This window comes from Molothrus aeneus, chromosome 6 (assembly GCF_037042795.1).
Source record: "Molothrus aeneus isolate 106 chromosome 6, BPBGC_Maene_1.0, whole genome shotgun sequence".
Taxonomy (NCBI): domain Eukaryota; kingdom Metazoa; phylum Chordata; class Aves; order Passeriformes; family Icteridae; genus Molothrus; species Molothrus aeneus.
The window spans coordinates 62,395,984-62,419,614 of NC_089651.1; the positions used below are offsets into that span (position 1 = coordinate 62,395,984).

Consider the following 23,631-nt stretch of genomic DNA (forward strand, 5'->3'; position numbering starts at 1 on the left):
CTCCTCTGTTGTCCATCCAGACACAGCCCATCACATCTTCAGTACTCCATCAAATGCAATAATTACCAAGCTCATCAGGAATCAAGGACAAACTAAATACACACAGAGTCATTTGTACAGATGGATTTTTAAAACAGCATTTTAAACTCCTCCCAGCCTCTTTCTCTTAGTCAATATTCTGAGGCATTTGGCATATATAGAGAAATTTAGCTGTGATTTTAAACTCTTTTTCTGCTGGTTGGTTTTTCTTTGTCTTTTCTCTCACCTCCAGCAAAGACACTTCATACTTAGAAATAATTTCATTTAAGCAACTATTAATTCTCATAATTAACATGTAGGCAAAAGGGTTGGGATTGTTTTCCATGAATTATTTATGCAGGATGGGCAGAAAAAGAACATCCACATGCTGCCTCAAACAGGAATGCCAGTTCCTGGGAGAAATCTCCAAGAGCCAGGATGCCCCCCCTTGGTACTGATAACCAGGAACGTTCAGTGGAAAATTCCTCAGCCCCAGCGCTGGAGTGTGCGATGTGGGATTTGCCTGGGGCAGGGATGGGTTCCCACTGTGCCTCCCCTTAGGGCTGAGGTTCAGCCAGGTCTCTGGCCACTGCCAGAGAGCTCCCTGCAGTGAGGGAGCCCCTGGTGCTGCTCGGGGGCAGCTGCCTGTGAAATCAGATCAGCACCCACCCAGACATTAAACAAGCACCAGCTCCAGCCCTGCTCCAGGATTTGCCTTCCCAGTGAATTCCAGAGCCTCTGGTGCTGCTTCACTGCCTGCAGGCAGAGCCCAGACCCCCTCAGTGACCTGTGCTTCACTCCCTGAGCCCCAAAATCCCTCTCAGGATATTCCCAGCTGTGCCTCTGGTTATGAATTCCTCCAGGAACACTTCCAAGGACAGCAGGAATTGGGTCTGCCCTGCCAGGAGCACATCAGGACAGGCACATCTCAGCTTCTGGGGCAATTCAGGGTTCATTTGCACAGCCAGCTCAGCCCCTGGGGCTGGGGAGCCAAAGCTGAGCCTGGAGAAAGGGACAGCCCAGAAAAAGGGAAAAACGAGGGGGCAGATTAAGCATCACAACAGCCACATCCCCAAGCTCCAGCTTTCCCTGGAAGCATCAACAGTGCACAGGAAAGGACTATTTTCCTATTATTCTAAACCCCTAAATGCCCGAGGATTCCCTTTCCTGCCTGCACAAAAAGGGCCACAACAGCCATTCCATGTTAAATTTGGAATAAAAGACAACAGAGTCCACACAGACTCCTGATTCAAATCCAGATCCTGCTTTAATTTGCCATATCCACCCCATAACGGGGCTGCTCATCTCCCTCATTCAAAGGCTTGTCTCAGCAACTGCAAAATTACACAGCTGAAAACTTCCAGAGCTGGACTTCAGTAAGAAAACATCCCTGAGTTTCTGCACTCCTAATATTTTGGCAAGACCTCAGAGATCTCCTAAACAAAATGAAAGATTTGTCTTTAAAGTGCGGTTAAAGCAGTAAAAGAAAATCCCAATAAAGAATGACTAACGGGACATGAAAAGCAGTGGGGAAAATACCACAAAGAGAACAGCTGGGAGAGAGGGAATGAGTGAGAAAACAGTCAGAACACAAACTTGTGTAAATTCTGCTCTGCTCAGTCCCTGCAGCACAGGGTGAAGGTACCAGGAGTGGGCATCCATTCCTGGAGCCATCCATCCCTGGTTCTACCCATCCCTGGAGCCATCCATCCCTGGTTCTACCCATCCCTGGAGCCATCCATCCCTGGTTCTACCTATCCCTGCCTGGGTCCTCATCCCTCCATCCCCAGCTCCATCCATCCATCCATCCATCCATCCATCCATCCATCCATCCATCCATCCATCCATCCATCCATCCATCCATCCATCCATCCATCCATCCATCCATCCATCCATCCATCCATCCATCCATCCATCCCCAGGTGCCCTGCCTGGTGCTGGATGGGCAGAGGTGGTGGCCACGGTGCCCCATCCCTCCATCCCCAGCTCCATCCATCCATCCATCCATGCATCCCTGTATGGCCGGGTGCCCTGCCGGCCCGCGGTGCCCCATCCCTCCATGCCCGGCTCTATCCATCCCTCCGGCGCTGGGCGGGCAGAGGCGGTGCCCGCGGTGCCCCATCCCTCCGTGCCCGGCTCTATCCATCCCTCCGGCGCTGGGCGGGCAGAGGCGGTGCCCGCGGTGCCCCATCCCTCCATCCCTGGCTCTATCCGTCCCTCCGGCGCTGGGCGGGCAGAGGCGGTGCCCGCGGTGCCCCCGCCCCGGTGCCGGTCCCTAGATAAGGCCGGCGGCGGCGGCGGCGGGGGCGCGGAGCGGGGATGGAGACGGGCGGGTGCCGCATGGGCGGCGCGGGGCCCGGCGGCCCCGCCGCGATCACGCTGGAGGATCTGGACGGGCTGGCCGAGGAGAGCCCCGACTCGGCGTACCACAGCCACGGCAGCAGCCTGGAGGAGGAGGCGGCCGAGCGCATGGACGACGAGGAGCAGGAGCGGCTGCTGAGCTACTGGCAGAGCGTGGGACGGGGGCACCAGGTGGACGTGCCCCGAGGTAAGGCCGGGATGCGGGACTGGGGCTGCGGGACACGGCAATGAACACCCAGCAAAGTCCTGCGCGAGTCTGAGCCACCCGCGTCTGGCTCTGGAGCGGCTAAAGCTGCACCCGGGGCGATGCAAAGCTTCCCGTAAGGCAGGGAAGCGGCTGCAGCGGCGCTGGAGTGATCCATTCGCACTGAAAACAAGCAGTGCGAGTTTTCAGACCTAATTCAGTGATCCATTCGCACTGAAAACAAGCAGTGCGAGTTTTCAGACCTAATTCAGTGACCCATTCGCACTGAAAACAAGCAGTGCGAGTTTTCAGACCTAATTCAGTGACCCATTCGCGCTAAAAACAAGCAGTGCGAGTTTTCAGATCTAATTCAGTGACCCATTCGCACTGAAAACAAGCAGTGCGAGTTTTCAGACCTAATTCAGTGACCCATTCGCACTGAAAACAAGCAGTGAGTTTTCAGATCTAATTCAGTGACCCATTCGCGCTAAAAACAAGCAGTGCGAGTTTTCAGACCTAATTCAGTGACCCATTCGCACTAAAAACAAGCAGTGAGTTTTCAGACCTAATTCAGTGATCTATTGGCACTGAAAACAACCACTGCGAGTTTTCAGACCTAAAACCAGCCAATGTGAGTTTTCACAGCTAATTAAATATTAAACTGACGACCTGCAAAAGCGTTCTTCCTCAAAGTATCCCCTCCACCCCCGTACAGCTCTTTAAGGAAAGAGGGCTGTGTTTAAAAACGGCCCAGAGTAAACAAGTAAAGGATTGATTTGCTTTCCACAGCAAGGCTCCCGGGCTCATCTTGGTCAGAATCGGTTGTTTTCAATTTTAAGAAAGTCTGGAGAATCTGAAAGAGTGATGAGTCAGAGAACTCCTAACAAGCAGCAGAGAGTCACCACAGGCTCAGCTCGGTCAGATTTAACTCTGCCCTGTCCTGGCCAGAGGAGCAGAGATCTGCAGCATCTCTGCTGGGCAGGTAACTCACCTTCCCGAGGTGGGGAGAGCCAAACCTGGCCCAGGCTGCACTGGACACTACCTGTATTAAATTACTGCTCTTTAAAAACTCCTTCTATATTCCAACACAGCAAGTGTTCGAAGTCTCAAGTTTGAAGTCTCATCTTAACTCTGGAAAGCTTTAATGACAATTAACATGCTAAAAGAAGGGTAAGAGCAGCCTGAGCAGGACTCCCTGCCTTGCCTTGCTCTCCCTGCCCCTGGAGGGTCTCTGGATGCCCAGGGCCATCCCAGAGTGCCAGCAGTCACTCCAGCAGCCATGGCTTTGTGTCTGGAATGCTGCAATCTGACATTTCCAGGAACCCCAGGGCTCAGAGGGTCTCTATTTAACACCCCTGAGTGCAGCAGAAAAGCAGAGCCCTTCCCACAGAATTACCTGCTGTTCTGGTGCCTGGCACTGGAATTCCTAAATTCCATCAGGAAGGATACAAAGTCCAAGGAATAGGTCAAAAGCAGGGTGTGAGCATGTTTTAGTTACAGTTATAGGTATCATTTAGTTACACAGTTATACATATTCTTTAGTTACACAGTATTACAGGTTTGCTCTGTGGCACTCAGCACGTGTTACTAAAGTCAAGACAGAGTAATACAAGGTCCTGTCCAGGGCTGAAGGAGGAGGGGATTTTCCAGGAGGAGGAATCCCCCTGTGACAAGGAGCAGCCCTTGTCCCTGCCTGTCTGGGCCAGGGAGAGGACCCAGGGAATGTTTAGGGTGGATTTTAGGAAAGGTTCTTCCCCCAGAGGGTGGAATCAGCACTGGAACAGCCCCCCAGGGAATGGGCACGGCCTGAGGCTGCCAGAGCCCCAGGAGGGTTTGGTGAACACCCTCAGGGATGGCCAGGGTGGGATTGCTGGGGGTCTGGGATGATCCCTGTGCATCACTGGAACCATGACTGCAGAAAACACAACTGTCCTTGTCCTGCTGCTGCCTGCCTGGCGCTGCACAGGTGGAGCTCTCCAGACTGGGACAACACAAAGCACAGATTCATAAACTGAAGGATAAAACCCCTCAAAGGACTTTAATCAGTTGTAATCCCTACCCTCTGCATTAATATGGAATGCAAAAAACATAACCCATCCCCACTAATTGATAAAGTAATCTAAAAATAGAGTTAATTCTAGAGTCCTGAAAGCTTTCCTAATTCTTGGAAAACACGGTGGTGAACTCTACTTTTATTTTTCCCTCAGCCTTCAAAGAGATCCATTCACATGCCAGTTATTAGTTACATTTTAAATGTTTCCCAGTGACATATTGCAAAGAAAAAATGTTTACACTTAACTACAATGTAGCTTTTTTACCTTTATTTTTTCCCCTCCCCTTTGTTTAAGGATCTTTACTATTCCAAACAGTCTTAAGGCTAAACCCCTGGACTGGATGCCAGGAGATGGAGGTTTGATTCCCAGCTCAGCTACAGATTTACTGAGTGACCTCGGCCAAGTTAATTCTCCTGCATCTTAACTCTCCCCTCCTCTCAAACATGGATAATAAATACTCTCTTCCCCCATTATCCTGCCTCTTCCACCTGAGGCACCTCCTGCTCCCCAGAAAAGGGCTCTGGGAGCTGAAACTCCTCCTTTTCCTGCATGTGCAGCACACACTGTGGGGCAGCAGGGCAGGGGTTCACATCCGGACTGTCAAACACTGCACATGAAATCGAGTTTCTAATCCTCTAAGTGCACAAATGCCCTCAATCAGCCCAGCTCTGGGAGGCAGGGGACCAACTCTTGTGGCAGAGGGGTGTTCCATGCCTAAGACTGACCTTGTACCCACAGTTTCCAAGCCTGTCTGGCAGGGATCACCTCCTGAGCAGAATTCATTCATGACCTTGAGCTAGAATTGATGTCAGGATAACCAGAGTTACAACCGCACCTTTAGGCATTAAACACCCTTTGGAAATTCATTCCCACAGCAGTATTTCCTTGAGCCTGCCCACAAGAGCAGCCACCCTAATGTCCTCTGGGTGGATACACCTGAATCTAGCAGCACAAGAGGTGCTGAGCTGGGAATGGCCCCTGCACAGCCAAAAACTTTCCATGGACACTTGGGTAGGAAATGTAGGGAATGGGAGAGGGAAACCCACTCCTAAGAGCAGAGGGGCAGAACTCAGGTAACCTCTGTTGAATTTGCAGGCAACCCCAACATGGAAGAGATGAGAATCTTGACTCCATGTTTCAGAAGGCTGATTTATTATTTTAGGATATATATTATATTAAAAGAAAATGATATGCTAAAACTATACTAAAGAATAGAAGAAAGGATTTCATCAGAAGGCTTGAAAGGAAAGAAAAAACAATAAAATCTTGTGAGTGACCAGACAGTCTGAGACAGCTGGGCTGTGATTGGCCATTGATTAGAAACAACCACATGAGCCCAATCCCAGATGCACCTGTTGCATCCCACAGCAGCAGATAACCATTGTTTGCATTTTGTTTCTGAGGCCTCTCAGCTTCTCAGGAGAAAAGATCCTAATGAAAGGATTTTTCATAAGAGATGTCTGTGACAAACCTCTCCTAGGAAAAGCTTTTCCCTTGCCTAGAAAGGAGCAAACAGCAGCAGTGACAAAGACCCCCAAGGGAATGAAGCACATTTCAGTCCTGTTCCTGCAGTCTCACGTGGGAACTGTGGTTCTGTTGCAGACATGGCAGAGCCCATCCAGCAGCTGACCAGGAATAACAACCCCCAGGAGAGGCAGAGCATCCCCTTCACGCTGATCCAGCGCAAGGAGAAGGTACTGCTGCCCCCCCATGCACACGGGGCTCCTCACAAAGGGCTTCTAACTCTGTGGGACTCTGAACATGAGTGCCCAGCACTGTAACCGTGCCACTGCCCCTCATTTGGAACATCTCATCCCTTGGACATGTGTAATTTTCGTTTTTGCAAGTCAGAAGATGGCCAGGAATTCCACCCTTTGAGACATAATTAAATTAACAAAAACCCCTCTTTGCCATTTGAAATAAAATGCCCATTTTCTTCGCTTAAATTGGTGCATTTGCTCCTTTACAGTCATGTTGATAAAACATTAGCAAAGAGTACTTGAAAGAGATGAACAACTAAATTTAAAACCAAAAATGTACTTCTGTATCATAGATCATTATCAAACAAAGCAACAATTTATAAAGCCATCTTATCCTCCAATAAAATACTGAAATTAATGTACAGCATATTGCTTCCAGCTCAGGAAATGTGCAAACAAATGTTTAACCTTAAATCAAAAACCACAAAAACCTTTACTGACCATCTATGAGGACTTTTTGGCCACATTTCTTTTAAATAGATTTAAATAATTCACACTTATAAATATTATCATTTGATTGTGTTTCATTTTAACACACTGCAGTGTGTTTAAATGAAGTTTGGGACTCCTGACTGTTTATGTTGAAAGCATTTTTTAATGTTACAGTATTACTTTAACAACTGCAGCTAAAAAACAAGGTTATTCAGTGTTAATTGCAACTAAATGTTTAATAGTGCCAGTCCAAAATATGATAGACCCTTATTTAAAGGAGAACTGCCTAAAAATCTGCTGAAGTCAGTTTTGATGCAAGATCAGCAGTGTATTCCTTGGTTTATAGGAGGAAGGATTAAAATTCATGTTTCTTTCGAGGTCATGGCACTGAGAGCTGTAAAGATGCAGTTCTTGTGCTTCACTCGTATTTGTTGGGTTGATGTTTTTAGCTGAATAAATGACAATCCCAAATTGTTCCCTGTGTGTTTGCAGCTGGGAGATCTACTCTATGAGAAAAGGCAGTATGGGAAAGCCAAGTGGGCTTGTATCAAAATGAAAGAGAAGCAGTACGAGCAGAGCATCTGCCTCGGCTTCATGAAGCTCATGAGGTACATCTGTGAGCAGAACTCCTCAGGTAATGACACCCCAGCCCCACAGCAGTTAGAAAATGGCATTTCTGCCCTCTCTCCTAATTAGGGAGATGCTTTGAACAGTTTTTTCCCAAATACACACCCTATAGGGATGTTTTTCCATGATACAGCCTTTCCAGAAAAATCATAGAAATCCTGGAAGGGTTTGGGTTGGAAGGAGCCAAAATCCCACCCAGAGCCACCCCTGCCATGGCAGGGACACCTCCCACTGTCCCAGGCTGCTCTCTGCTGTAAATCTGACATTTGCTACAGGATTTGCAGAGTTTCATTTTCACAGCAGCACTGAAATCACCTGGCAGTGTGTGATACCAAAAGGGAGCAGAGGTTTCTGCCTCCTTCCCTTTAGTTCAAGATATTAAATTGTCCCTGTCCCAATGGACACAGCAAATTTGTGGTTGAAGTGTGTTTTCCAGCAAGATAATCCAGTTTTAGCTCAAAATAATGGCAAATCCACCATGTCCTTGAGAGCTTGTGCCTGCCTGTAAAATGTGCACCTGGTGTGCAATCCAATTGAATCTGGTTTTCACTTCCAGACATCAGCTCTCATATTCTTCATCCTCCAGTTACTATCAAGTTTTGCCATGCTCAGTGCTCTGTGCTGTAATTGACTCAGCCCTTAAGTATCTTTCCAAGAAAACACAAACATTGATCACAAAAGCTCTTCCTTCCCCAGGGTACCTTCCCCATTCTTTTAACACTTTAATGTGGTTTAAAAGTAATTTTAGCTCCAGAACTGCAGGGTTGTGATCAAACTGTACAGAAAGGAAGTTCCCTCTGCCTCCTGCACTCCAAACACACAACAGTACCAAAAAATATTGCAACATTTTTAACACCAGCAAACCCTCAATGAATTCACAGAGCAGCCCCTTCTCTTGCCTGCAGTTTTGTTCCCAAATATTTAAACCACGATACAAGGTCAGTTTGAAGATAAACACAACTCCTTTAGGAGAGGGAAAAGATTTCAGGCAAACTCCCTGCCCTGCGTGAAGAGGGGAGAGCTCACCAAATGCTGTGTTTTGGACACAAATGCACAAACATTGCACACACACACACAAACTACAAAGCACAGGGAAATCATGGAGTCACGGGTGGTTTGGCTGGGAAGGGACCTGAAAGATCTTCCTGTTCCACCCCTGCCATGGCAGGGACACCTCCCACTGTCCCAGGCTGCTCCCAGCCCCAGTGTCCAACTGGTCTGGAACACTTTTGGGGATGCAGGGGCAGCCAGAGCTGCTCTGGGCACTCACTGCCCCTCCCAGCTTGGAGCACACCCACACTGCCTAAACCATCCCAGTGAAATCCCTTCAAACACTCCGGGTTTGAAGCAGCCGCCTGATGCTGACACTTTATAGATGCTGTATGATTATTCCTCTACATTTCTATCTACTGATGAGCATCTTACTCTTCTACTATACTAATTTGTGACCCTGGTCACAAGGGTTTTCAAGATGAAGAAGAGAAGAAAATGTTGACTTTATGATCAGAAAGCTTGATTTATTATTTTATATGTTACATTAAGACTATACTAAAAAAAATAGAAAAGAAAAAGTTTTTTTCAGAAACTAGCTAAGCTAAGAATAGAAAAGAATGAATAACAAAGATTTGTGTCTCAGAGAGCAAGAACTAGCTCTGCTATGAGCAGTTAGTAAATCTAAACATTTACAAGAAACTAATCACGAGCCTACCTGTTGCATTCCACAGCAGCAGATAACCATTGTTTACTTTTAGTTGCTGAAACTGCAGCTTCTCACAAGGAAAAATCCTGAGAAAGGATTTTTCATGAAAGATGCCTGTGACACTAATTATGATGCACTTCCAATCCTTGGAATCTGGTTTAAAGCCAGAGAATAGTAATAGACATAGTCCTATTCATACTGGTCCTATCCCTAAGCCTAAGCATCCTCTTAACTGCACTAAACTTTTGACTTGCCCAAATAATTCCCAACTCAGAAAAACTATCCCCATACAAATGCAGACTCGACCCCCAAGTTCAGCAGGCAGGGACAGTGTGCAGAGCTCCTCCTGAGCCTCCTGAATGCTCTCACCTCCCCCTGTGTGTGGGCAGGGCTGTACCTGGGCATCACCGTGCCCATTGTCACCATCGTGCACACCAACGAGGCGCAGTCGGCGATGACACAGGCGGTGACAGTGGCCTATTACCTGCCCGAGGTGCTGCAGGACGAGCCCCCACACCCCTTCGACTCTGACATCATCATCGAGGAGTGGCCTGCCACCATTGTCTACAGCAGGTGAGAAATGCTTTAACTGCTCTGCTAAACACAGGAAAAACGCCCAGCTCTCAGTCCGGGCACACTAGGATTTTTAGACCTTGTAAAATTTAATTTCAAGAGTTGTAAAAGCTGCCTGGTTTATGAATGGGGTGGTCAGGAAATAAAGGTTACAAATTTATAACAGGGAATGGTTTTGGGCTCTGCCCGGGCTCCCCGGGGAATGGGCACAGCCCCGAGGCTGCCAGAGCTCCAGGGGGGTTTGGACAGCACTGCCAGGGATGCCCAGGGTGGGATTGCTGGGGGTCTGGGTAGGGCCATGATTGGACTCCACAATCCCTGTGTGTCCCTTCTAGCTCAGGTTATTCTATATTTATATCAATTACTTGGTAAAATGATGCATCTGTAATTGTGTGATAAAACACACTCAGACTATTCTGTATAGTTGGGAACAAAGTGTCTGATGTGGCACAGAAAACTTTAAGAAAAAATGGTTTGGGATTAATCACAGTACCATTGGTGAAACACAACCAAGTCACTCAGAAGGCATTTCTGGAAAAATAGTGGGTTTAAAATGAACACAGTGGCTCTGGAAAAATGAAACAGTGGCTCTGGCAGAACAGTGGGTTTAAAATGAATCACAGAATGAACTAGGTTGGAAAAGACCTTTGAGATCACTGAGTCCAAGCTATGCCCTAACACCACCTTGTCACCCAGACCATGGCATCAGTGCCACATCCAGGCTTTACTTAAACACCTCCAGGGATGGTGACTCCACCACCTCCCTGGGCAGCCCTTTGCAATGCCCAATCACTTCTTCTGTGAGGAGCTTTTCCTCAAGTCCAACCTAAGCCTCCCCAGGCGCAGCTTAGGGCTGTCCCCTTTAGTCCTGTCACCGTTCCTGGTCAGGGAGCTGTGGAAGCAGCCAGAGCTGACCTGAGCTGACCCCTGCAGGAGCTTCCGAGGGATCACCAACGAGGACTCCATCATGAGAGAGATCAACCTGCTGGCAGCCATCCTGGAGAGCCCCGAGCTGTGCCTGCGGGACACGTTCATCATCGCCGGCTACACCAACCCCGCCGCCGCCAACCGCCACAACGAGATCTGGTTCCTGCAGCGGCCCTGAGCTCCTGCTGCTGCTGCTGCTGCCCACGGAGCCTCCTCCCTCTCACAGGTGACCCCAGGTGTCCCCTGTCACAGGTCAGCACTGGGGATCTCAGCTGGGTCAGGAGCAGCCAGCCCAGCTCAGCTCCCCAGCCACAGATCCCTGCGGCAACTCTCACACAGATTGGATGGAGGGCTTTGGCACTTTAAAGTTAGTTCAGCTTTTCTATCTTATTGAGCAGGCAAGGGAGGCAGAAACCCCTTCCCTTTGGCATCCCTAGCCTGCCTGTGGCTCAGGATGCTCCCTGGGGACATCCTGGAGCCCTGGCCTGCTCCAGTGCTGCACAAAGACCCCGCTGGGGCTCTCAGTGTGACACAGCAAACCCACCTCACACAGGCACAGAAAGGATGTCCAGGTCTCAGTTCCTGAGGAGAACCACCAGGCTTAGCCCAGTGGGATTAGAGCTTGGAGTAAGAACAGGCCAATGCTGACAGCTGTGGCACAGAGATCCATCCCCAAAGCTTACCTCAGAAAGCTCCCAACCAAAGCTCCCCCAGTCTGGAGAGAGACCAGAACCTCCTATTGCTCACTCAAGTGTTGACAGCAAAATTACTGAGGTTATCCTCATCACACCCCCCAGGAATCCCATGACTGCCTCTGGCATTCCTAAGCAGACACTGGTTCCTTTGAACTGCAGTTTTCTGAACAGTTCATTCTTACAGCTTTGCTGGGTGTTAAAGCACTGCAGCTGGAGTAAATTGTTCAGCACTTCTGGCTGTTAAAATGGCATAAATGACACAAATATCCACAGGGAACACCTCAGCTGGGAGTGACCTGGGGCAGACACCTCTGCTGAGAGCAGGGCTGCTGCTCCAGGCAGCACAGCTGGGTTTGAGCACCCCCAGGGACCCCTCTGGGCCCTGTCCCAGCATCTGACCACCCTCACTGTGAGAGTTTTTTCTCCCCAATATCAATTTGTTGGTTGTTTTGCCCCTCAGCCCTGTGCTAAGCCCTCAGCTGGCAGCCTGGCTCCCTGCAGAGGCTGAGCTCCCACGTTCCAGAGCCCCCAGAAGGTGTGGGAGCAGCATTGCCACTGTTCCACACAGCCCAAGAGCACCTACTGCACTTTAGAGTCAGGGTAGCAAACAATTCTGCTCTCCAAAATCCCTCCCTAATGTCTCCCCTTACTGATGTGATGGTAGAGTTTATTCCTAATAGAAGTAAATATTTTTTTATATAAAATTCACTGAGTACATCACCAGCATTATTTATTGGTTACAGGATTTAGGGTTCCAGCAGAGCTTCTGTGCCCTTGAATTCCAACACACAGAGCAGCAACCAGAGCCAGGGGCTGCTAACTCACAGCAGGGTGAAAAAACAACTCCAAAACCGGATTTGTGGAGGATTTCTGAAAGAACCCAAAAAGCCTCCTGTCCCACAGGGAGGGAGGGAGGGCTCTGTGCTCAGCCCAAAAGCTCTCCCTGAGCAGCAGGATCAGAGTGGCCCTGGCTTAAGCAGGACCAAGGTGCCCTCTGGTGCCTGCTGGGCACAGAGATTCCTTAGGAAGCAGCAAGGAGAGGGGAAAAGGAAACACAAAATAAAGAGACACAAAAGCCTTAGTTTTAACACAAAAAAACAAGAGTTTTTATGGAGAGGGGAAAAAAACCGCCAAACAAACTAAAATGCAATACAGTGTCCCAGCCTGGGAGAAGGAAAATTAAAAATGACAGCCAGTATTAAACTAAAAGCTCTTAATTAGAGAAAAACAGCGAAAGTATTTTTAAAACTGAGTTGAATAGATGGCCCAGGGAGGCATTAAATAAAAGGTTTTGTTCTCATATCCTCCCTCAGATTTTTATAAGAGTACATAAAAGTAATTTTCACCTCTGACAAGATTTTATGGCAAATTAAAAGAAATTTCTGCCATCTGAATTCTTTTGCCAGTGAGGGAAATTCTCATTATGCTTTGGCACAACAGATGTTGCATAGCTCCTGGAAGCAGTGAAATCCTCGCACCACAGAGCACCAGTTTGTACATAATTCACATTTTAAGCCTCTCCTGCAAAAGCATCTGCTGTGTCTGATGTCCCTGCCAGCCCCTCCTGCGGCTCAGCTGCCCGTGGGTGATGTTCTAGAAACACCCCTGGAGCACGAGCAGATCTATCTGAGTGTGCTGACATCCCACCTGCAGCCCAGCACTGCCTGCTCTTTGTGGCAAACTGTGAATCCCAAGATAGTATTTATTTATTTTCACTTCTGTTAGATGGCTTCTGCTGCTGAGAAAAAACAAAAAAAAACAAAAAAAAACCAAACAAAAACCCTCCTTCAGCTCCAGTTTGGAGATACACTTTATGGCTTGGTATCAAGAGCTGCCACTGGCCTCAGGAGCACAGGCACCAAGAGCTCCAGTGTTTAGCTGACACAAAGTACAGTTTATTCAGTTGTTACACCACTGAATGCCAAGCAAACCTCACTGTTACTCAGATCTGACTACACCGGGTCAGGCATGACTGCCTAGAACAGGTAATTTGTTATCCATCCGTGGCTCTGCTTTGGGAGCCACTCCCGGATTTTCAGTTTTAATGGGAAGTTATTAGCTTTCCACTCATGAAAGGAGATAATAAATCAGCATTCACCCCTATTTTTGGAAGATTAAATGATGTAGCCTTAACAGATAAGTGTTGTCCTGCATACTGTGTATTTTCCAAACCAGAGTTAGTGCCTAAAAAGTTGATTCCAGCTATTGTGATACTCAGGGCCTTGCTTATTGTATGTAAAGACATCTCCACAGAGTTCCTCTGGCATTGTTGTGCTGTGCTGTCTGACACTGTCCTTTGCTCACACTGAAATGTTGTCTTGTTTACTGTTTGGCACAATTAAAGAATGATTTTACTGTGCACAGACACCTGGCTCTCATTCTTGCAGCACACAGAGGTGCTTTTGCTCTCCTGCCTCGGGCTGCTGCTCTGATTTTACAAAAGCCAGATGTGAAATGTCACCTCAAGCCCCTCTTCCCCAAGTGCTGAGGCCTCCAGGAGTGAGGCAAACCCTCCCTGCAGCCCTGGCTGTTACTAGAAGTTGTGTTCTCCAGGAAAGCAGCAGCACTTGAAATGCAAATCCAGAGCACAGGAAGGAAACAAAGCCCTGCAGCCACAGGCAAGGCTGGTGGTGCCAAACCAAGGTGCTCACCACAGCTGAAACCCCAAAACAAAGCCCTGCACTCCACAGAGCCCTCAGGGGCACCTGCAGTGATGCAAAACTACTGTAAAGTCTCTCTTTATCACTGGAGGTTCCTCATTTAAACACTCTCAGGTCCCTGGGTTGCAAATATCTGATGCACTCACAAGTTTGCCTTCCAGGTCTCTTCACACAGCTACACCAAAATCCATCAATTTTAACCAAATTCCCAGAATTCCCAGAATCACCAGGCTGGGAGCGACCTTCAGGATCATGGAGTCCAACCCAGCCCCAACAGCTCAACTAAACCCAGCCAGACCCAGGCTTTGTTAAATACATGTGCTCTGAGGCCAACAGTCTGATACACAACTCAATCCTAACTTTTTATACCTCTAAACAAAAAAAGAGCAAATATTTTACACTTTCCAGAGTGGTGTTTTATGTAACATCATTTGCCAACAAGGGGAAGGCACAGATCACTAAGTTACAACTGACTGACAAACAGCTCTGGTCCCCAGAATCTCATATTTTGGCATTAAAGATTGGTAGAAAAGAAAAAGATGTCATCATCATAATAGAAATAGGTCAATAAATAAATTAATAAACCAGATAAATCAATTTAAAAAACCTCCAAGAGAACTAATTACACTCACAGATGACTTAAAACTTATGCTAAAGAATATTATTTTTAGTCAGAGAAAATGTTCCAGCCCACACACAGATTCCTCAAGGCATTCCCAACATCTTAATACTGAGTTCAGCCAAATGCAGAAACCTCAGTTTAGATCTGGTGTCAACTTTGCAGACAGAGAGTGAGGAAAATTCAATTCCAAGTTTTCCACCCAAGCTTTCCAAGTTACTGCAAGGTAAAAGGTGTCATTGGTGCAAAATGAAACTGCAGCTGCTGGAGTTGAACCCACGGTGCTTAATTTACCCTATAATCAAAGTTAATTACACAAGAAAGTGTTGCCTTTATAAACACTGCAAGGCTAGACAGAGGTGATAAAACATTCCCAGTCACTGGCCACTGACCAAAAAGGAAATGCAGTCACTCACCTTGATGTAAATGTTCTGAAATTCTACCAGTTCTTCCCCAAGTGGAACTACAATTTTTTCCACTTGTCTCTCGTGAGAATAAGGCTGAATTTCTGGAGAATCTTCAGCACACACCTCTATCTGAGCAATCAGCAAGTTGGAGATAACTTGTTGCACAGCCTGGTAAAGCCACAAAAACAAAGTAACTATTTCTGTATTTTAGCAAGGGTTACGGAAAATTGTAAGGAAAAGGCATCCACTGCCTACAATGAATAAAGAAAGGACAGGAAATAGAATTCCAGGCTTGGGGATTGGAAAGGAACCTTAAATCCCACCCAGTGCCAGCCCTGCCATGGCAGGGACACCTCCCACTGTCCCAGGGTGCCCCAGTGTCCAGCCTGGCCTTGGGCACTGCCAGGGATCCAGGGGCAGCCCCAGCTGCTCTGGCAATTCTGTGCCAGGGCCTGCCCACCCTCACAAATCACTAAAATATTGTTTACAGCATGAGAAACACCAAACCTCACCAAGCAATGGACTGTAAATGGATTCAGTCCTGACGTGGAATTCCTCAGGACCCTGCAGAGGCTTCAGGCAAAGAACAGAGCTGCCCCTCACCCTTGATTGTTTAAACCATACAAGGAGCTGTGGCTCACCTTGGTGTCACTGCCTGGGGTGGCACTCAGGGCCAGGACCCGGAATTGATTTGTGTATTTGCTCAGCTCCCTCACAACCTGAGAGCAGGAAAGCTCCATTAATGCCCTGAGAGGAGATGATTTCCTTGTACAAACTACAGCAGTGAAAATGCACACTAAGCAGGAAAGGCTTAACAAAACACTCCAAAAATGCTGAATCCCAGAATGGTTTGGGTTAAAGGGACCTCAAATCCCACCCAGTGCCAGCCCTGCCATGGCAGGGACACCTCCCCCTGTCCCAGGGTGCCCCAATGTCCAGCCTGGCCTTGGGCACTGCCAGGGATCCAGGGGCATCCTGGAAACGTACCAAGAACAACCTGGAAAAATTATGGAATGATTTCTCACTTGATTTACCAAAAGTATTGACAGCCCACTAACTTGGGTGAGCTGCCAAAAATTGAGTCTGAAGAAAAACTCTAAAAAATGTAATTCACAGATGATTAATCCTATGTTATCTGAAATCCACAAATATCCAATAAATTTCTCCAGTGTATCAAAGTAACTTTTAGGTCACCTATTGCTCTCAGGAGATTAGCTCATGATACTACATGGAACTACAATTTTTTCAACAAACCCTTAGCTAATCAACACAAACACCAAATTTAAGAAGAAATCTTGAACTGATTTATCTCTGCTAAAGAACCTTATAAAAACACTGGGGTTTTTTTAACATTGCCCAGCCAAAACTATCTTTAAACCAAAATTACAATTTAATGGAGGCACTGAAAAAGATACCTTACAGGTATTATTAATAAATAAGGCAATGACAACACACAGGAATGTTGGATGTCTTTCAAACAAAGTTAAGGACCTCAAGGACAATCTCCCCACAGCAATGACCCTGCTGCTTTATGGAGATGCTGGAAGCAATTTTGGGGAAGGTTTTTGTGACTGGGAGAGAAGAGTGGGGTGGTTCCAGCCCTACCTGGCAGTAGGCATGATTGCCAAGGGCTTTGTGGGCTTCATCAATAACCAGACATTTGATCTCCATAGCAGGACAAGTCCCACGAGAGAGGTCATTGACCATTATCTGAGGAGTGAGGAAAAAGACTCTCTTGGTGTTCCACAGCTCCTGCCGGCCCAGAGCCTGGGTTCCTCCTGCAAATCAAAGAAACAACATCAGGGAACTCAGAACGAGGTATGGCCCAAGATCTGACAGTGACAGACCTGGCAGACACATAAAATCATGGAATGGGTCAGGTTGGAAAGGGACCTTAAATCCCACCCGTGCCATGGCAGGGACACCTCCCACTGTCCCAGAGTGTCCCAATGTCCAACCTGGCCTTGGGCACTGCCAGGGATCCAGGGGCAGCCCCAGCTGCTCTGGGCACCTGTGCCAGGGCCTGCCCACCCTCACTGAACACAGAATATTCACAGAATGACCAGGCTGGAAGAGACCTTCAAGACCATCGAGTCCAACCCATCCCAAACAGCTCAGCTCAACTGAACCCTGGCACCCAGTGCCCATCCAGGCTTTGTTAAGCACACCCAGGGATGATGATTCCACCACCTCATGGGGAGCCATTCCAGAACTTTATCTCTCTTTCCATGAAAAACCTTTTCCTACTATCCAACCTGTATTTCCCTTGATGCAGTACAATGACTAGGAAGAGTTTTTTGAATTAAAAGATTAAATCCAGAACCATGGAAATCAAGGCTGGAAGCTCAAATGCCAGTTGCTCGGTACATCACTTAAGACACCTGTGGGGAAGGTCTGGGTCTCAAACCAGGTTATGGGTTCAGTCATCAAGGTTGTTACCGCAGTGAGGAATAAACTGCAGCTCAGGGGGGCTGCAAAAAAAAAAGATGAATGGAAAGTGACAAGGAAAGCGACAATAAAAGTGACACGGAAAGTGACAAGGGGATGAGAAGGAGGGGCAGAACCAGCTCTGAAGTGGATTTAAAGAGCCATTATTCTTTGGCTTCAGCATCGCACAGAGCGCTCTGCGTGTGCAGAGACGCGCACGCTGTGACCCCAGGGCTCCACCGCAGCGCTTCACCCTTTGTACAGGCGACCTGTGCTTTTAACTACGGCCAAACCAGCAGTCAGCCCTTCAAACACCTCTCATGTTTTATTTTTTCCCTCACACTGCGGCTTTTCACGCCTGGCAGCCCGCGGGCAGCGGCCGTACCTGTCATCTCCGCCATGTCCCGGCTCGGGATGCCCATGACGCGGCCGCACGCCTCCATCTGCTGAGCCACCAGCGGCTTGGTGGGGGCCAGGAACAGCACCTTGCCCGAGGGGAACCAGCGGTAGAAGTTGTACATGACCACGGCGGCCACGAAGGTCTTGCCCAGCCCGGTGGGCAGGCACACCATGGTGTTGGCCAGCAGCGCGGCGCCGGCCATGCGCTCCTGGTAGGGGCGCACGGGCAGGTTGGTGGGGTAGATCCAGATGGAGCCCGCCGCCTCGCTGAAGCCCTGCGGCGGGCCGGGGTCGGCCGCGGCCGCGGCCGCCAGCAGCAGCTCGTCATCGCTGTCCCCGGCCGGCTCCCCCCGCTCCGCTCTGCCCTCAGGCACCCGCCACACCTGCGGCAAAGTGCGCTGCCGGCCGCCGCTCATCCTGCCGCCATCTTAGCCCTGCCTCACCGCCGCCGCTTGAAACCGCCGCCGAGAGGGACGGGAGCCGCCTCCCGGCCCTCCTCCCTTCTCTCCCGGCCCTCCCCTCGCCGTGAGGCGCCCGCCAAGCCCGGGGCAGGTCCCGCTGCTGCCGCCGCTGCCCTCGCTCAGGGCGTGCCCCGCCAGCCCCGAGGCGGCGCCATTTTGTCCCTCCCTCGGCGCCCCTCCCCGAATTCCCGCTGGGCGCTCGGCCGGGGCTGAAGGGGACGGTCGGGAAGCGCCTCCGGAGCCTCCCCTTCTTCCCTGGCCTGCTCCCGGCCCGCCCCTCTCCCTGTCGGGCGGCTCCCAGCCCTCCTCTCCGGAGGAGGAGCGGGAGGTGGGTGGGAAGATGGCGGCGGCCGCGGGCCCGGCGCAGCCCTGGAGCGCCGAGGAGCTGCGGAGCGAGGCGCTGGCCAAGAAGGAGATCATCAAATTCCTGCAGGAGAACGCGGCGCAGGCGGTAATGGCGGGGGATAATCCATAATTTGGAGTCGTGTGGGGGAGGTTTGGGTTTTTTTGGTTGTTTGATTCCCCTCACGCCTGGCGCGCGTGTCCCGCAGTTCCTGGCGGAACACAAGCTGCTGGGGCAGGTGAAGAACGTGGCGAAGACGGCGAACAAGGAGCAGCTGATCGCGGCTTACACGCAGCTCTTCCACACGCAGGTGAGGCCGTGGGGATGGAGCTGGGCTCGGGCAGGGCCGGGGCCGGGCGTGCGGCTCCTCATCCTTCCCCCCGCAGCGCTTCAAGGGCACGGACGGCGCCGAGAAGGCGGCGGAGAAGGCGAAGCCGGCCAAGGCGGAGGAGGCCAAGGGGAAGGCGGTGAAGGCTGAGGAGGCTGTGGAGGAGGTTGGTGTGATGCCCTCGACTCGCGTTTTTCGCCCGGAAAATCAAATTATGCGGGTGGCTTGTCTCGGGGTGAGGGTTAGGGGGATATCGGGGAAAGGATCTTCCCCCAGAGGGTGCTGGCACTGCCCAGGCTCCCCAGGGAATGGGCACGGCCCCGAGGCTGCCAGAGCCCCAGGAGCCTTTGGACAGCGCTGCCAGGGATGCCCAGGGTGGGATTGTTGGGGGTCTGGGCAGGGACAGAATGGTCCTTGTGGGTCACTTCCAGCTCAGGAGGCTGTGTGATCCTATGTCTTCAAAAACATGGTTACAATAAGAAATCTGGTGTTCATACCCCGCCTTAACCTTAAGCTGCATTTTCCCCAAATGTTGCAGCCCTGCAGTAACATGAACACATCATTCACTAACAGTGTCTTCTTTGGTGCCTTAAACTCAGTGGTTGTTCAGTCTTGGATATCTGAGATTGTTTAACTCCCCGGTCATAATTCTCTTTTTATAACCTTAGGGGCCACCAAAGTACACAAAATCCATTTTAAAGAAGGGAGATAAAACCAACTTCCCAAAGAAGGGAGACACTGTCCACTGCTGGTACACAGGAAAGCTGCAGGATGGGACAGTCTTCGATACCAATATTCAATCAAGTAAGGTTATGGACATATAGATGTGCAGATAAACTCCTGGGGCTGGTTGCAAATGCTCCTAGAGGGAATTACCTGGGCTCCTCCAGCAGATGTGGGCAGGGTTTGCCCCTGGAAGGTGTGTCTGGGAGCATTCCTGACAAACAGCTTTATCATGGTGCTGCTGAGCTGCCCTGCAGCTCCCGACCCTGATTTTCCATGAGCTAGCAAGGGCAGTATTTTAGGACTGCCTGGTGTCAAGTGACACGGCTGCATCCTGCCAGCCCTGGCTTCTGGCATTCCAGGCCCGGGGAATGTGGAATGCAGGGAGTCAATCTGCAGGGGAGATGGTGCCTAGGGAACTCCAGCACCAGCAGTGTGCTGCATTTCTCTAAATAAACACATCTTGGGGCCATTCTGTGGTAAATCTTTGCATATGGAGGCACTAGAATGAGAGGGATTTCAATACTCTGGTGTGCAGTATTCCCTGAGGGAATTTTTGTGACAGATCAGAGGGTTTAGGGGTATGAAATGGTGCAATACTGGAAGGGCTTTCCCAGCAGTGATGTCCCACACTCAGGAACAGTATTCCAAAGTCACTGGAATACTGTCTGTAATTCCTCATACTTGTATGTTCCCTGCTGACTTTTCTTGGTTCCTTAATAAGTCCATAACTTGTACAGACAACTTGAGTAATTCAGGAATGAGCTTTTGGGGTTTGAAAGATGCTTTGGTGCAGCTTGAACATTTAATGATGTTTTTAGTGCACAGCTTTAATATTTCCCTTGAAAATCTGATATTGGGCTAAAAATAATATCAGAAGAACAGCGATTTATATAAAGCATGATTGTAATGGCAATTTTCTACAGAGGTGTGGAGTGTGCTGGTGTGATGTTGAGGCAAATGAACATAAAACTCTTTTCCAGGTTCAAAGAAGAAAAAAGCAGCCAAGCCCTTGAGTTTCAAAGTTGGTGTAGGAAAAGTGATCCGAGGTGTAAGTAGAGCATTCAGGGCTCCCTCCCAGTCCCTGGGCAGTTCCAGCCTGTGGTTTGTGACTAGGGTGCAGTTTGTGGGTTCTGTTTCTTGTGGGGGCAGATTGCAAGGGATTGCACTGGGGGATGGAACATTCATCCTCAGTCATTCCCTCGTCAGGCTGAGCTTGGAACATGAGCTCTGTTCCCTGCGGTCAGCCCTGTCAGTCTCCTGTCAGTGTCTCACAGCAGCTGAGACCGATGGCATCCCAGGGCTCCATCCGTCCATCCATCCATCCATCCATCCATCCATCCATCCATCCATCCATCCATCCATCCATCCATCCATCCATCCATCCATCCATCCATCCATCCATCCATCCATCCATCCATCCATCATCCATCCATCCATCATCCATCCATCCATCATCCATCCATCCATCCATCCATCCATCCATCCATCCATCCATCCATCCATCCATCCATCCATCCATCCATCCATCCCTGTGTGCATTCCCTGGGCCGTACTCTGTGCCAGGCCTGAGCACCCGTTCCATGGGGAAATTCCTGCTGTGGCCACCCTGAGGCCGTTCCTGCTCCTCCTGTCCCTGTCCCTGGGAGTCCCCCCGGCTGCGCCCTCCTGGCAGGAGCTGTGCAGAGCCACAAGGAGCCTCCTTTGCTCCAGGTGTCCTGATGTGGGAAGGGCTGGAGCTGGGGAGGGGCTGTGTCCATGGGCAGCACTGCAGGAGCAGCAGTGGCCCAGGTTTATCCCTGTGTTTATGCTGGGTTTGTGGGTGCCAGAGCCTTCCCTCAGTGGGGACAGCAGCAATCCCTGGGCGCTCCCTGGGAAGGGAATCCTGCAGCTGGGAATGCTAATGGGATGTGTTCCCATTGCTCCCCAGTGTCATCCCAGCACGGGGGCACAGATTGCTCTGTGGGCTGGTGGGGGGGCAGGGAACACCCTCCTGGAGTGCTGCACAGAGCTGGGGAGGGCACCTGGGGCATTCCTGGAGCCCCAGGAGAAGCTGGGAAGGGCAGTGGCCGCTGTCCCATCCCCGGCTGGAGCTGCTCTGTCGTTGCAGTGGGACGAGGCCCTGCTGACCATGAGCAAAGGAGAGAAGGCTCAGCTGGAGATCGAGCCCGAGTGGGGCTATGGCAAGAAGGGGCAGCCCGATGCCAAGTATCCTTCCATGGCCTGACTCCTCAGGGAGCCTGGGAATGCTGGGGACAAGGAGGTGCTTTATGGACAGGCATACAGGAGAGGGGTTCACTTGTTACAGCAGGCTCAGGATGTTCCCACTCACGGGTTCTGGGCACTTCCTGGGGGTGCAATTGGAGTAAAACTCATGCAGGGAGAGCCTGCTGCTGTTTTCCACCTGCATTTTTATTCCAGCTGCTTGCAAATGCTTCTGCCTGATGGGGATCCTCACCAGTGTAGGGGCAGGGGCAGAGTTACACTTGGTTCTGGGATACAGCTGCAGTAGGAGGTGCAGGAGTGATCCCACAGTGTTTCATGCAGACCTGTTTCTTTTTCCCAACCCTCCTGGAGGAGAAGGGATGGTTCTCCTGTGCTGGAATCCCGTGATCTGAGGGGCTGCCTGGACACAGTGGGACAGTGTGACCTCCCCAGGCCCTGCCCCGCAGCTGCAGGCAAGGCTGGGGCAGCTCAGGGCAGGGAGGAGCAGGGTGTGCTGGTGAAGGTGTGTCCGTGGGGCTGTCCCTGTGTCCTGACAGCTCCTGCTGGGCACAGCTGTGGCTGCATCCGGGGTGTCCCACCAGGTCAGGGCCATCCCAGGGACAGGGGAGAGGCTGGGGAGCAGCTGGGCACTCCCTGCCCAGGGAGGGGTCACTGCACGGGCTGTTTCCTTTCTGTTTCCTTAACGTTTGCCAACAGGATCCCACCAAATGCAAAACTCTTCTTTGAAGTGGAGCTGGTGGATATTGAGTGAAGAATTCCCTGTGCTGCTGGGAATCCATTTCTGCCAGAGAGAGCTTCCTGCTGGCGTTGCTGTAACTCCTGGCTCCGGTTACAGCGGTGCCTTTGTGGGGATGAGTGCTGAGTGTTGTCCCTGCCCCGCTGCTGTAGTGACAGCCCCACCACTAAAGCAGAGTTTGTACCTGCCAGCGCCTCCCTTCTTTGTGTCTGTGCTCCCCCGCTCCTCTGCCGGGCACTGCAGAGCCCCTGGAGCAGCAGGGCCCACACCCAGCCAGGGCTCCTTCCCTCCTGTGGAGCCCAGTCCACAGCATGGGTGCTCCACAGCCCCGCAGCATGGGTGCTCCACAGCCCCACAGCATGGGTGCTCCACAGCCCCACAGCATGGGTGCTCCACAGCCCCACAGCATTCCCATCCCACAGCTCCACAGCATGGGTGCTCCACAGCCCCACAGCATGGGTGCTCCACAGCCCCACAGCATTCCCATCCCACAGCCCCACAGCATGGGTGCTCCACAGCCCCACAGCATGGGTGCTCCACAGCATTTCCATCCCACAGCCCCACAGCATGGGTGCTCCACAGCATTTCCATCCCACAGCCCCACAGCATGGGTGCTCCACAGCCCCACAGCATTCCCATCCCACAGCACTGCCACTCCATGATCCCACAGCATTCCCATCCCACACTCCCACAGCATTCCCGCCCCACAGTGTTCCACTCCACAGCCCCACAGCATGGGTGCTCCACAGCCCCACAGCATTCCCGCCCCACAGCGTTCCCACTCCACATTCCCACAGCATTCACATCCCACAGCACTGCCACTCCATGATCCCACAGCATTCCCATCCCACAGCCCCACAGTGTTCCTGCTTCACAATCCCATGGCCCCACATCCAAGCCAGGGCTCCTTTGCCCCTGTGGAGCCCAACCCCACAGCATTCCCATCCCACAATCCCACTCCCTTTATTTGAC

At 50.5% G+C, this 23,631-nt stretch overlaps 3 protein-coding genes across 3 annotated transcripts in view; 2 read left to right on the plus strand and 1 right to left on the minus strand.

Annotated features, from left to right (window-relative positions):
* Positions 1-18,258, minus strand: part of FANCM (FA complementation group M) — a 60,822-nt gene extending 42,564 nt beyond the window's left edge. Inside the window, exons 1-4 of the mRNA XM_066552502.1 lie at positions 17,829-18,258; positions 16,622-16,794; positions 15,658-15,735; positions 15,026-15,184 (exon numbers count right to left, since the gene is read on the minus strand). Of these exons, the coding sequence (XP_066408599.1) occupies positions 15,026-15,184; positions 15,658-15,735; positions 16,622-16,794; positions 17,829-18,258 (840 nt within the window). The remainder of the gene's footprint in view (positions 1-15,025; positions 15,185-15,657; positions 15,736-16,621; positions 16,795-17,828) is intronic.
* On the plus strand, positions 2,338-13,695 carry LOC136557661 (heme-binding protein 2-like). The gene is made up of 5 exons (XM_066551744.1): positions 2,338-2,566; positions 6,220-6,311; positions 7,302-7,443; positions 9,525-9,708; positions 10,642-13,695. Exons 1-5 carry the CDS (start codon positions 2,338-2,340, stop codon positions 10,811-10,813), a joined length of 819 nt encoding a protein of 272 aa, XP_066407841.1. The 3' UTR covers positions 10,814-13,695.
* A 237-nt stretch (positions 18,259-18,495) lies between the features above and the next one.
* On the plus strand, positions 18,496-22,847 carry FKBP3 (FKBP prolyl isomerase 3). Its single transcript, XM_066551266.1, has 7 exons — positions 18,496-18,754; positions 18,855-18,956; positions 19,033-19,140; positions 19,643-19,778; positions 20,681-20,748; positions 21,808-21,905; positions 22,620-22,847. The coding sequence occupies exons 1-7, from the start codon at positions 18,644-18,646 to the stop codon at positions 22,672-22,674; spliced, it is 678 nt and encodes a 225-aa protein (XP_066407363.1). The 5' UTR covers positions 18,496-18,643; the 3' UTR covers positions 22,675-22,847.
* The last annotated feature ends 784 nt before the right edge of the window (positions 22,848-23,631 follow it).

Bases quoted from the DNA above. Each gene is read 5' to 3' on its own strand.
- FKBP3 (XM_066551266.1), top strand. From the start codon at position 18,644: ATGGCGGCGGCCGCGGGCCCGGCGCAGCCCTGGAGCGCCGAGGAGCTG. The intron at 18,755-18,854 runs GTAATGGCGGGG...CGTGTCCCGCAG, and splicing joins AGGAGAACGCGGCGCAGGCG to TTCCTGGCGGAACACAAGCT. The intron at 19,779-20,680 runs GTAAGGTTATGG...ACTCTTTTCCAG, and splicing joins CGATACCAATATTCAATCAA to GTTCAAAGAAGAAAAAAGCA.
- LOC136557661 (XM_066551744.1), top strand. From the start codon at position 2,338: ATGGAGACGGGCGGGTGCCGCATGGGCGGCGCGGGGCCCGGCGGCCCC. The intron at 2,567-6,219 runs GTAAGGCCGGGA...GTTCTGTTGCAG, and splicing joins CCAGGTGGACGTGCCCCGAG to ACATGGCAGAGCCCATCCAG. The intron at 9,709-10,641 runs GTGAGAAATGCT...TGACCCCTGCAG, and splicing joins GCCACCATTGTCTACAGCAG to GAGCTTCCGAGGGATCACCA.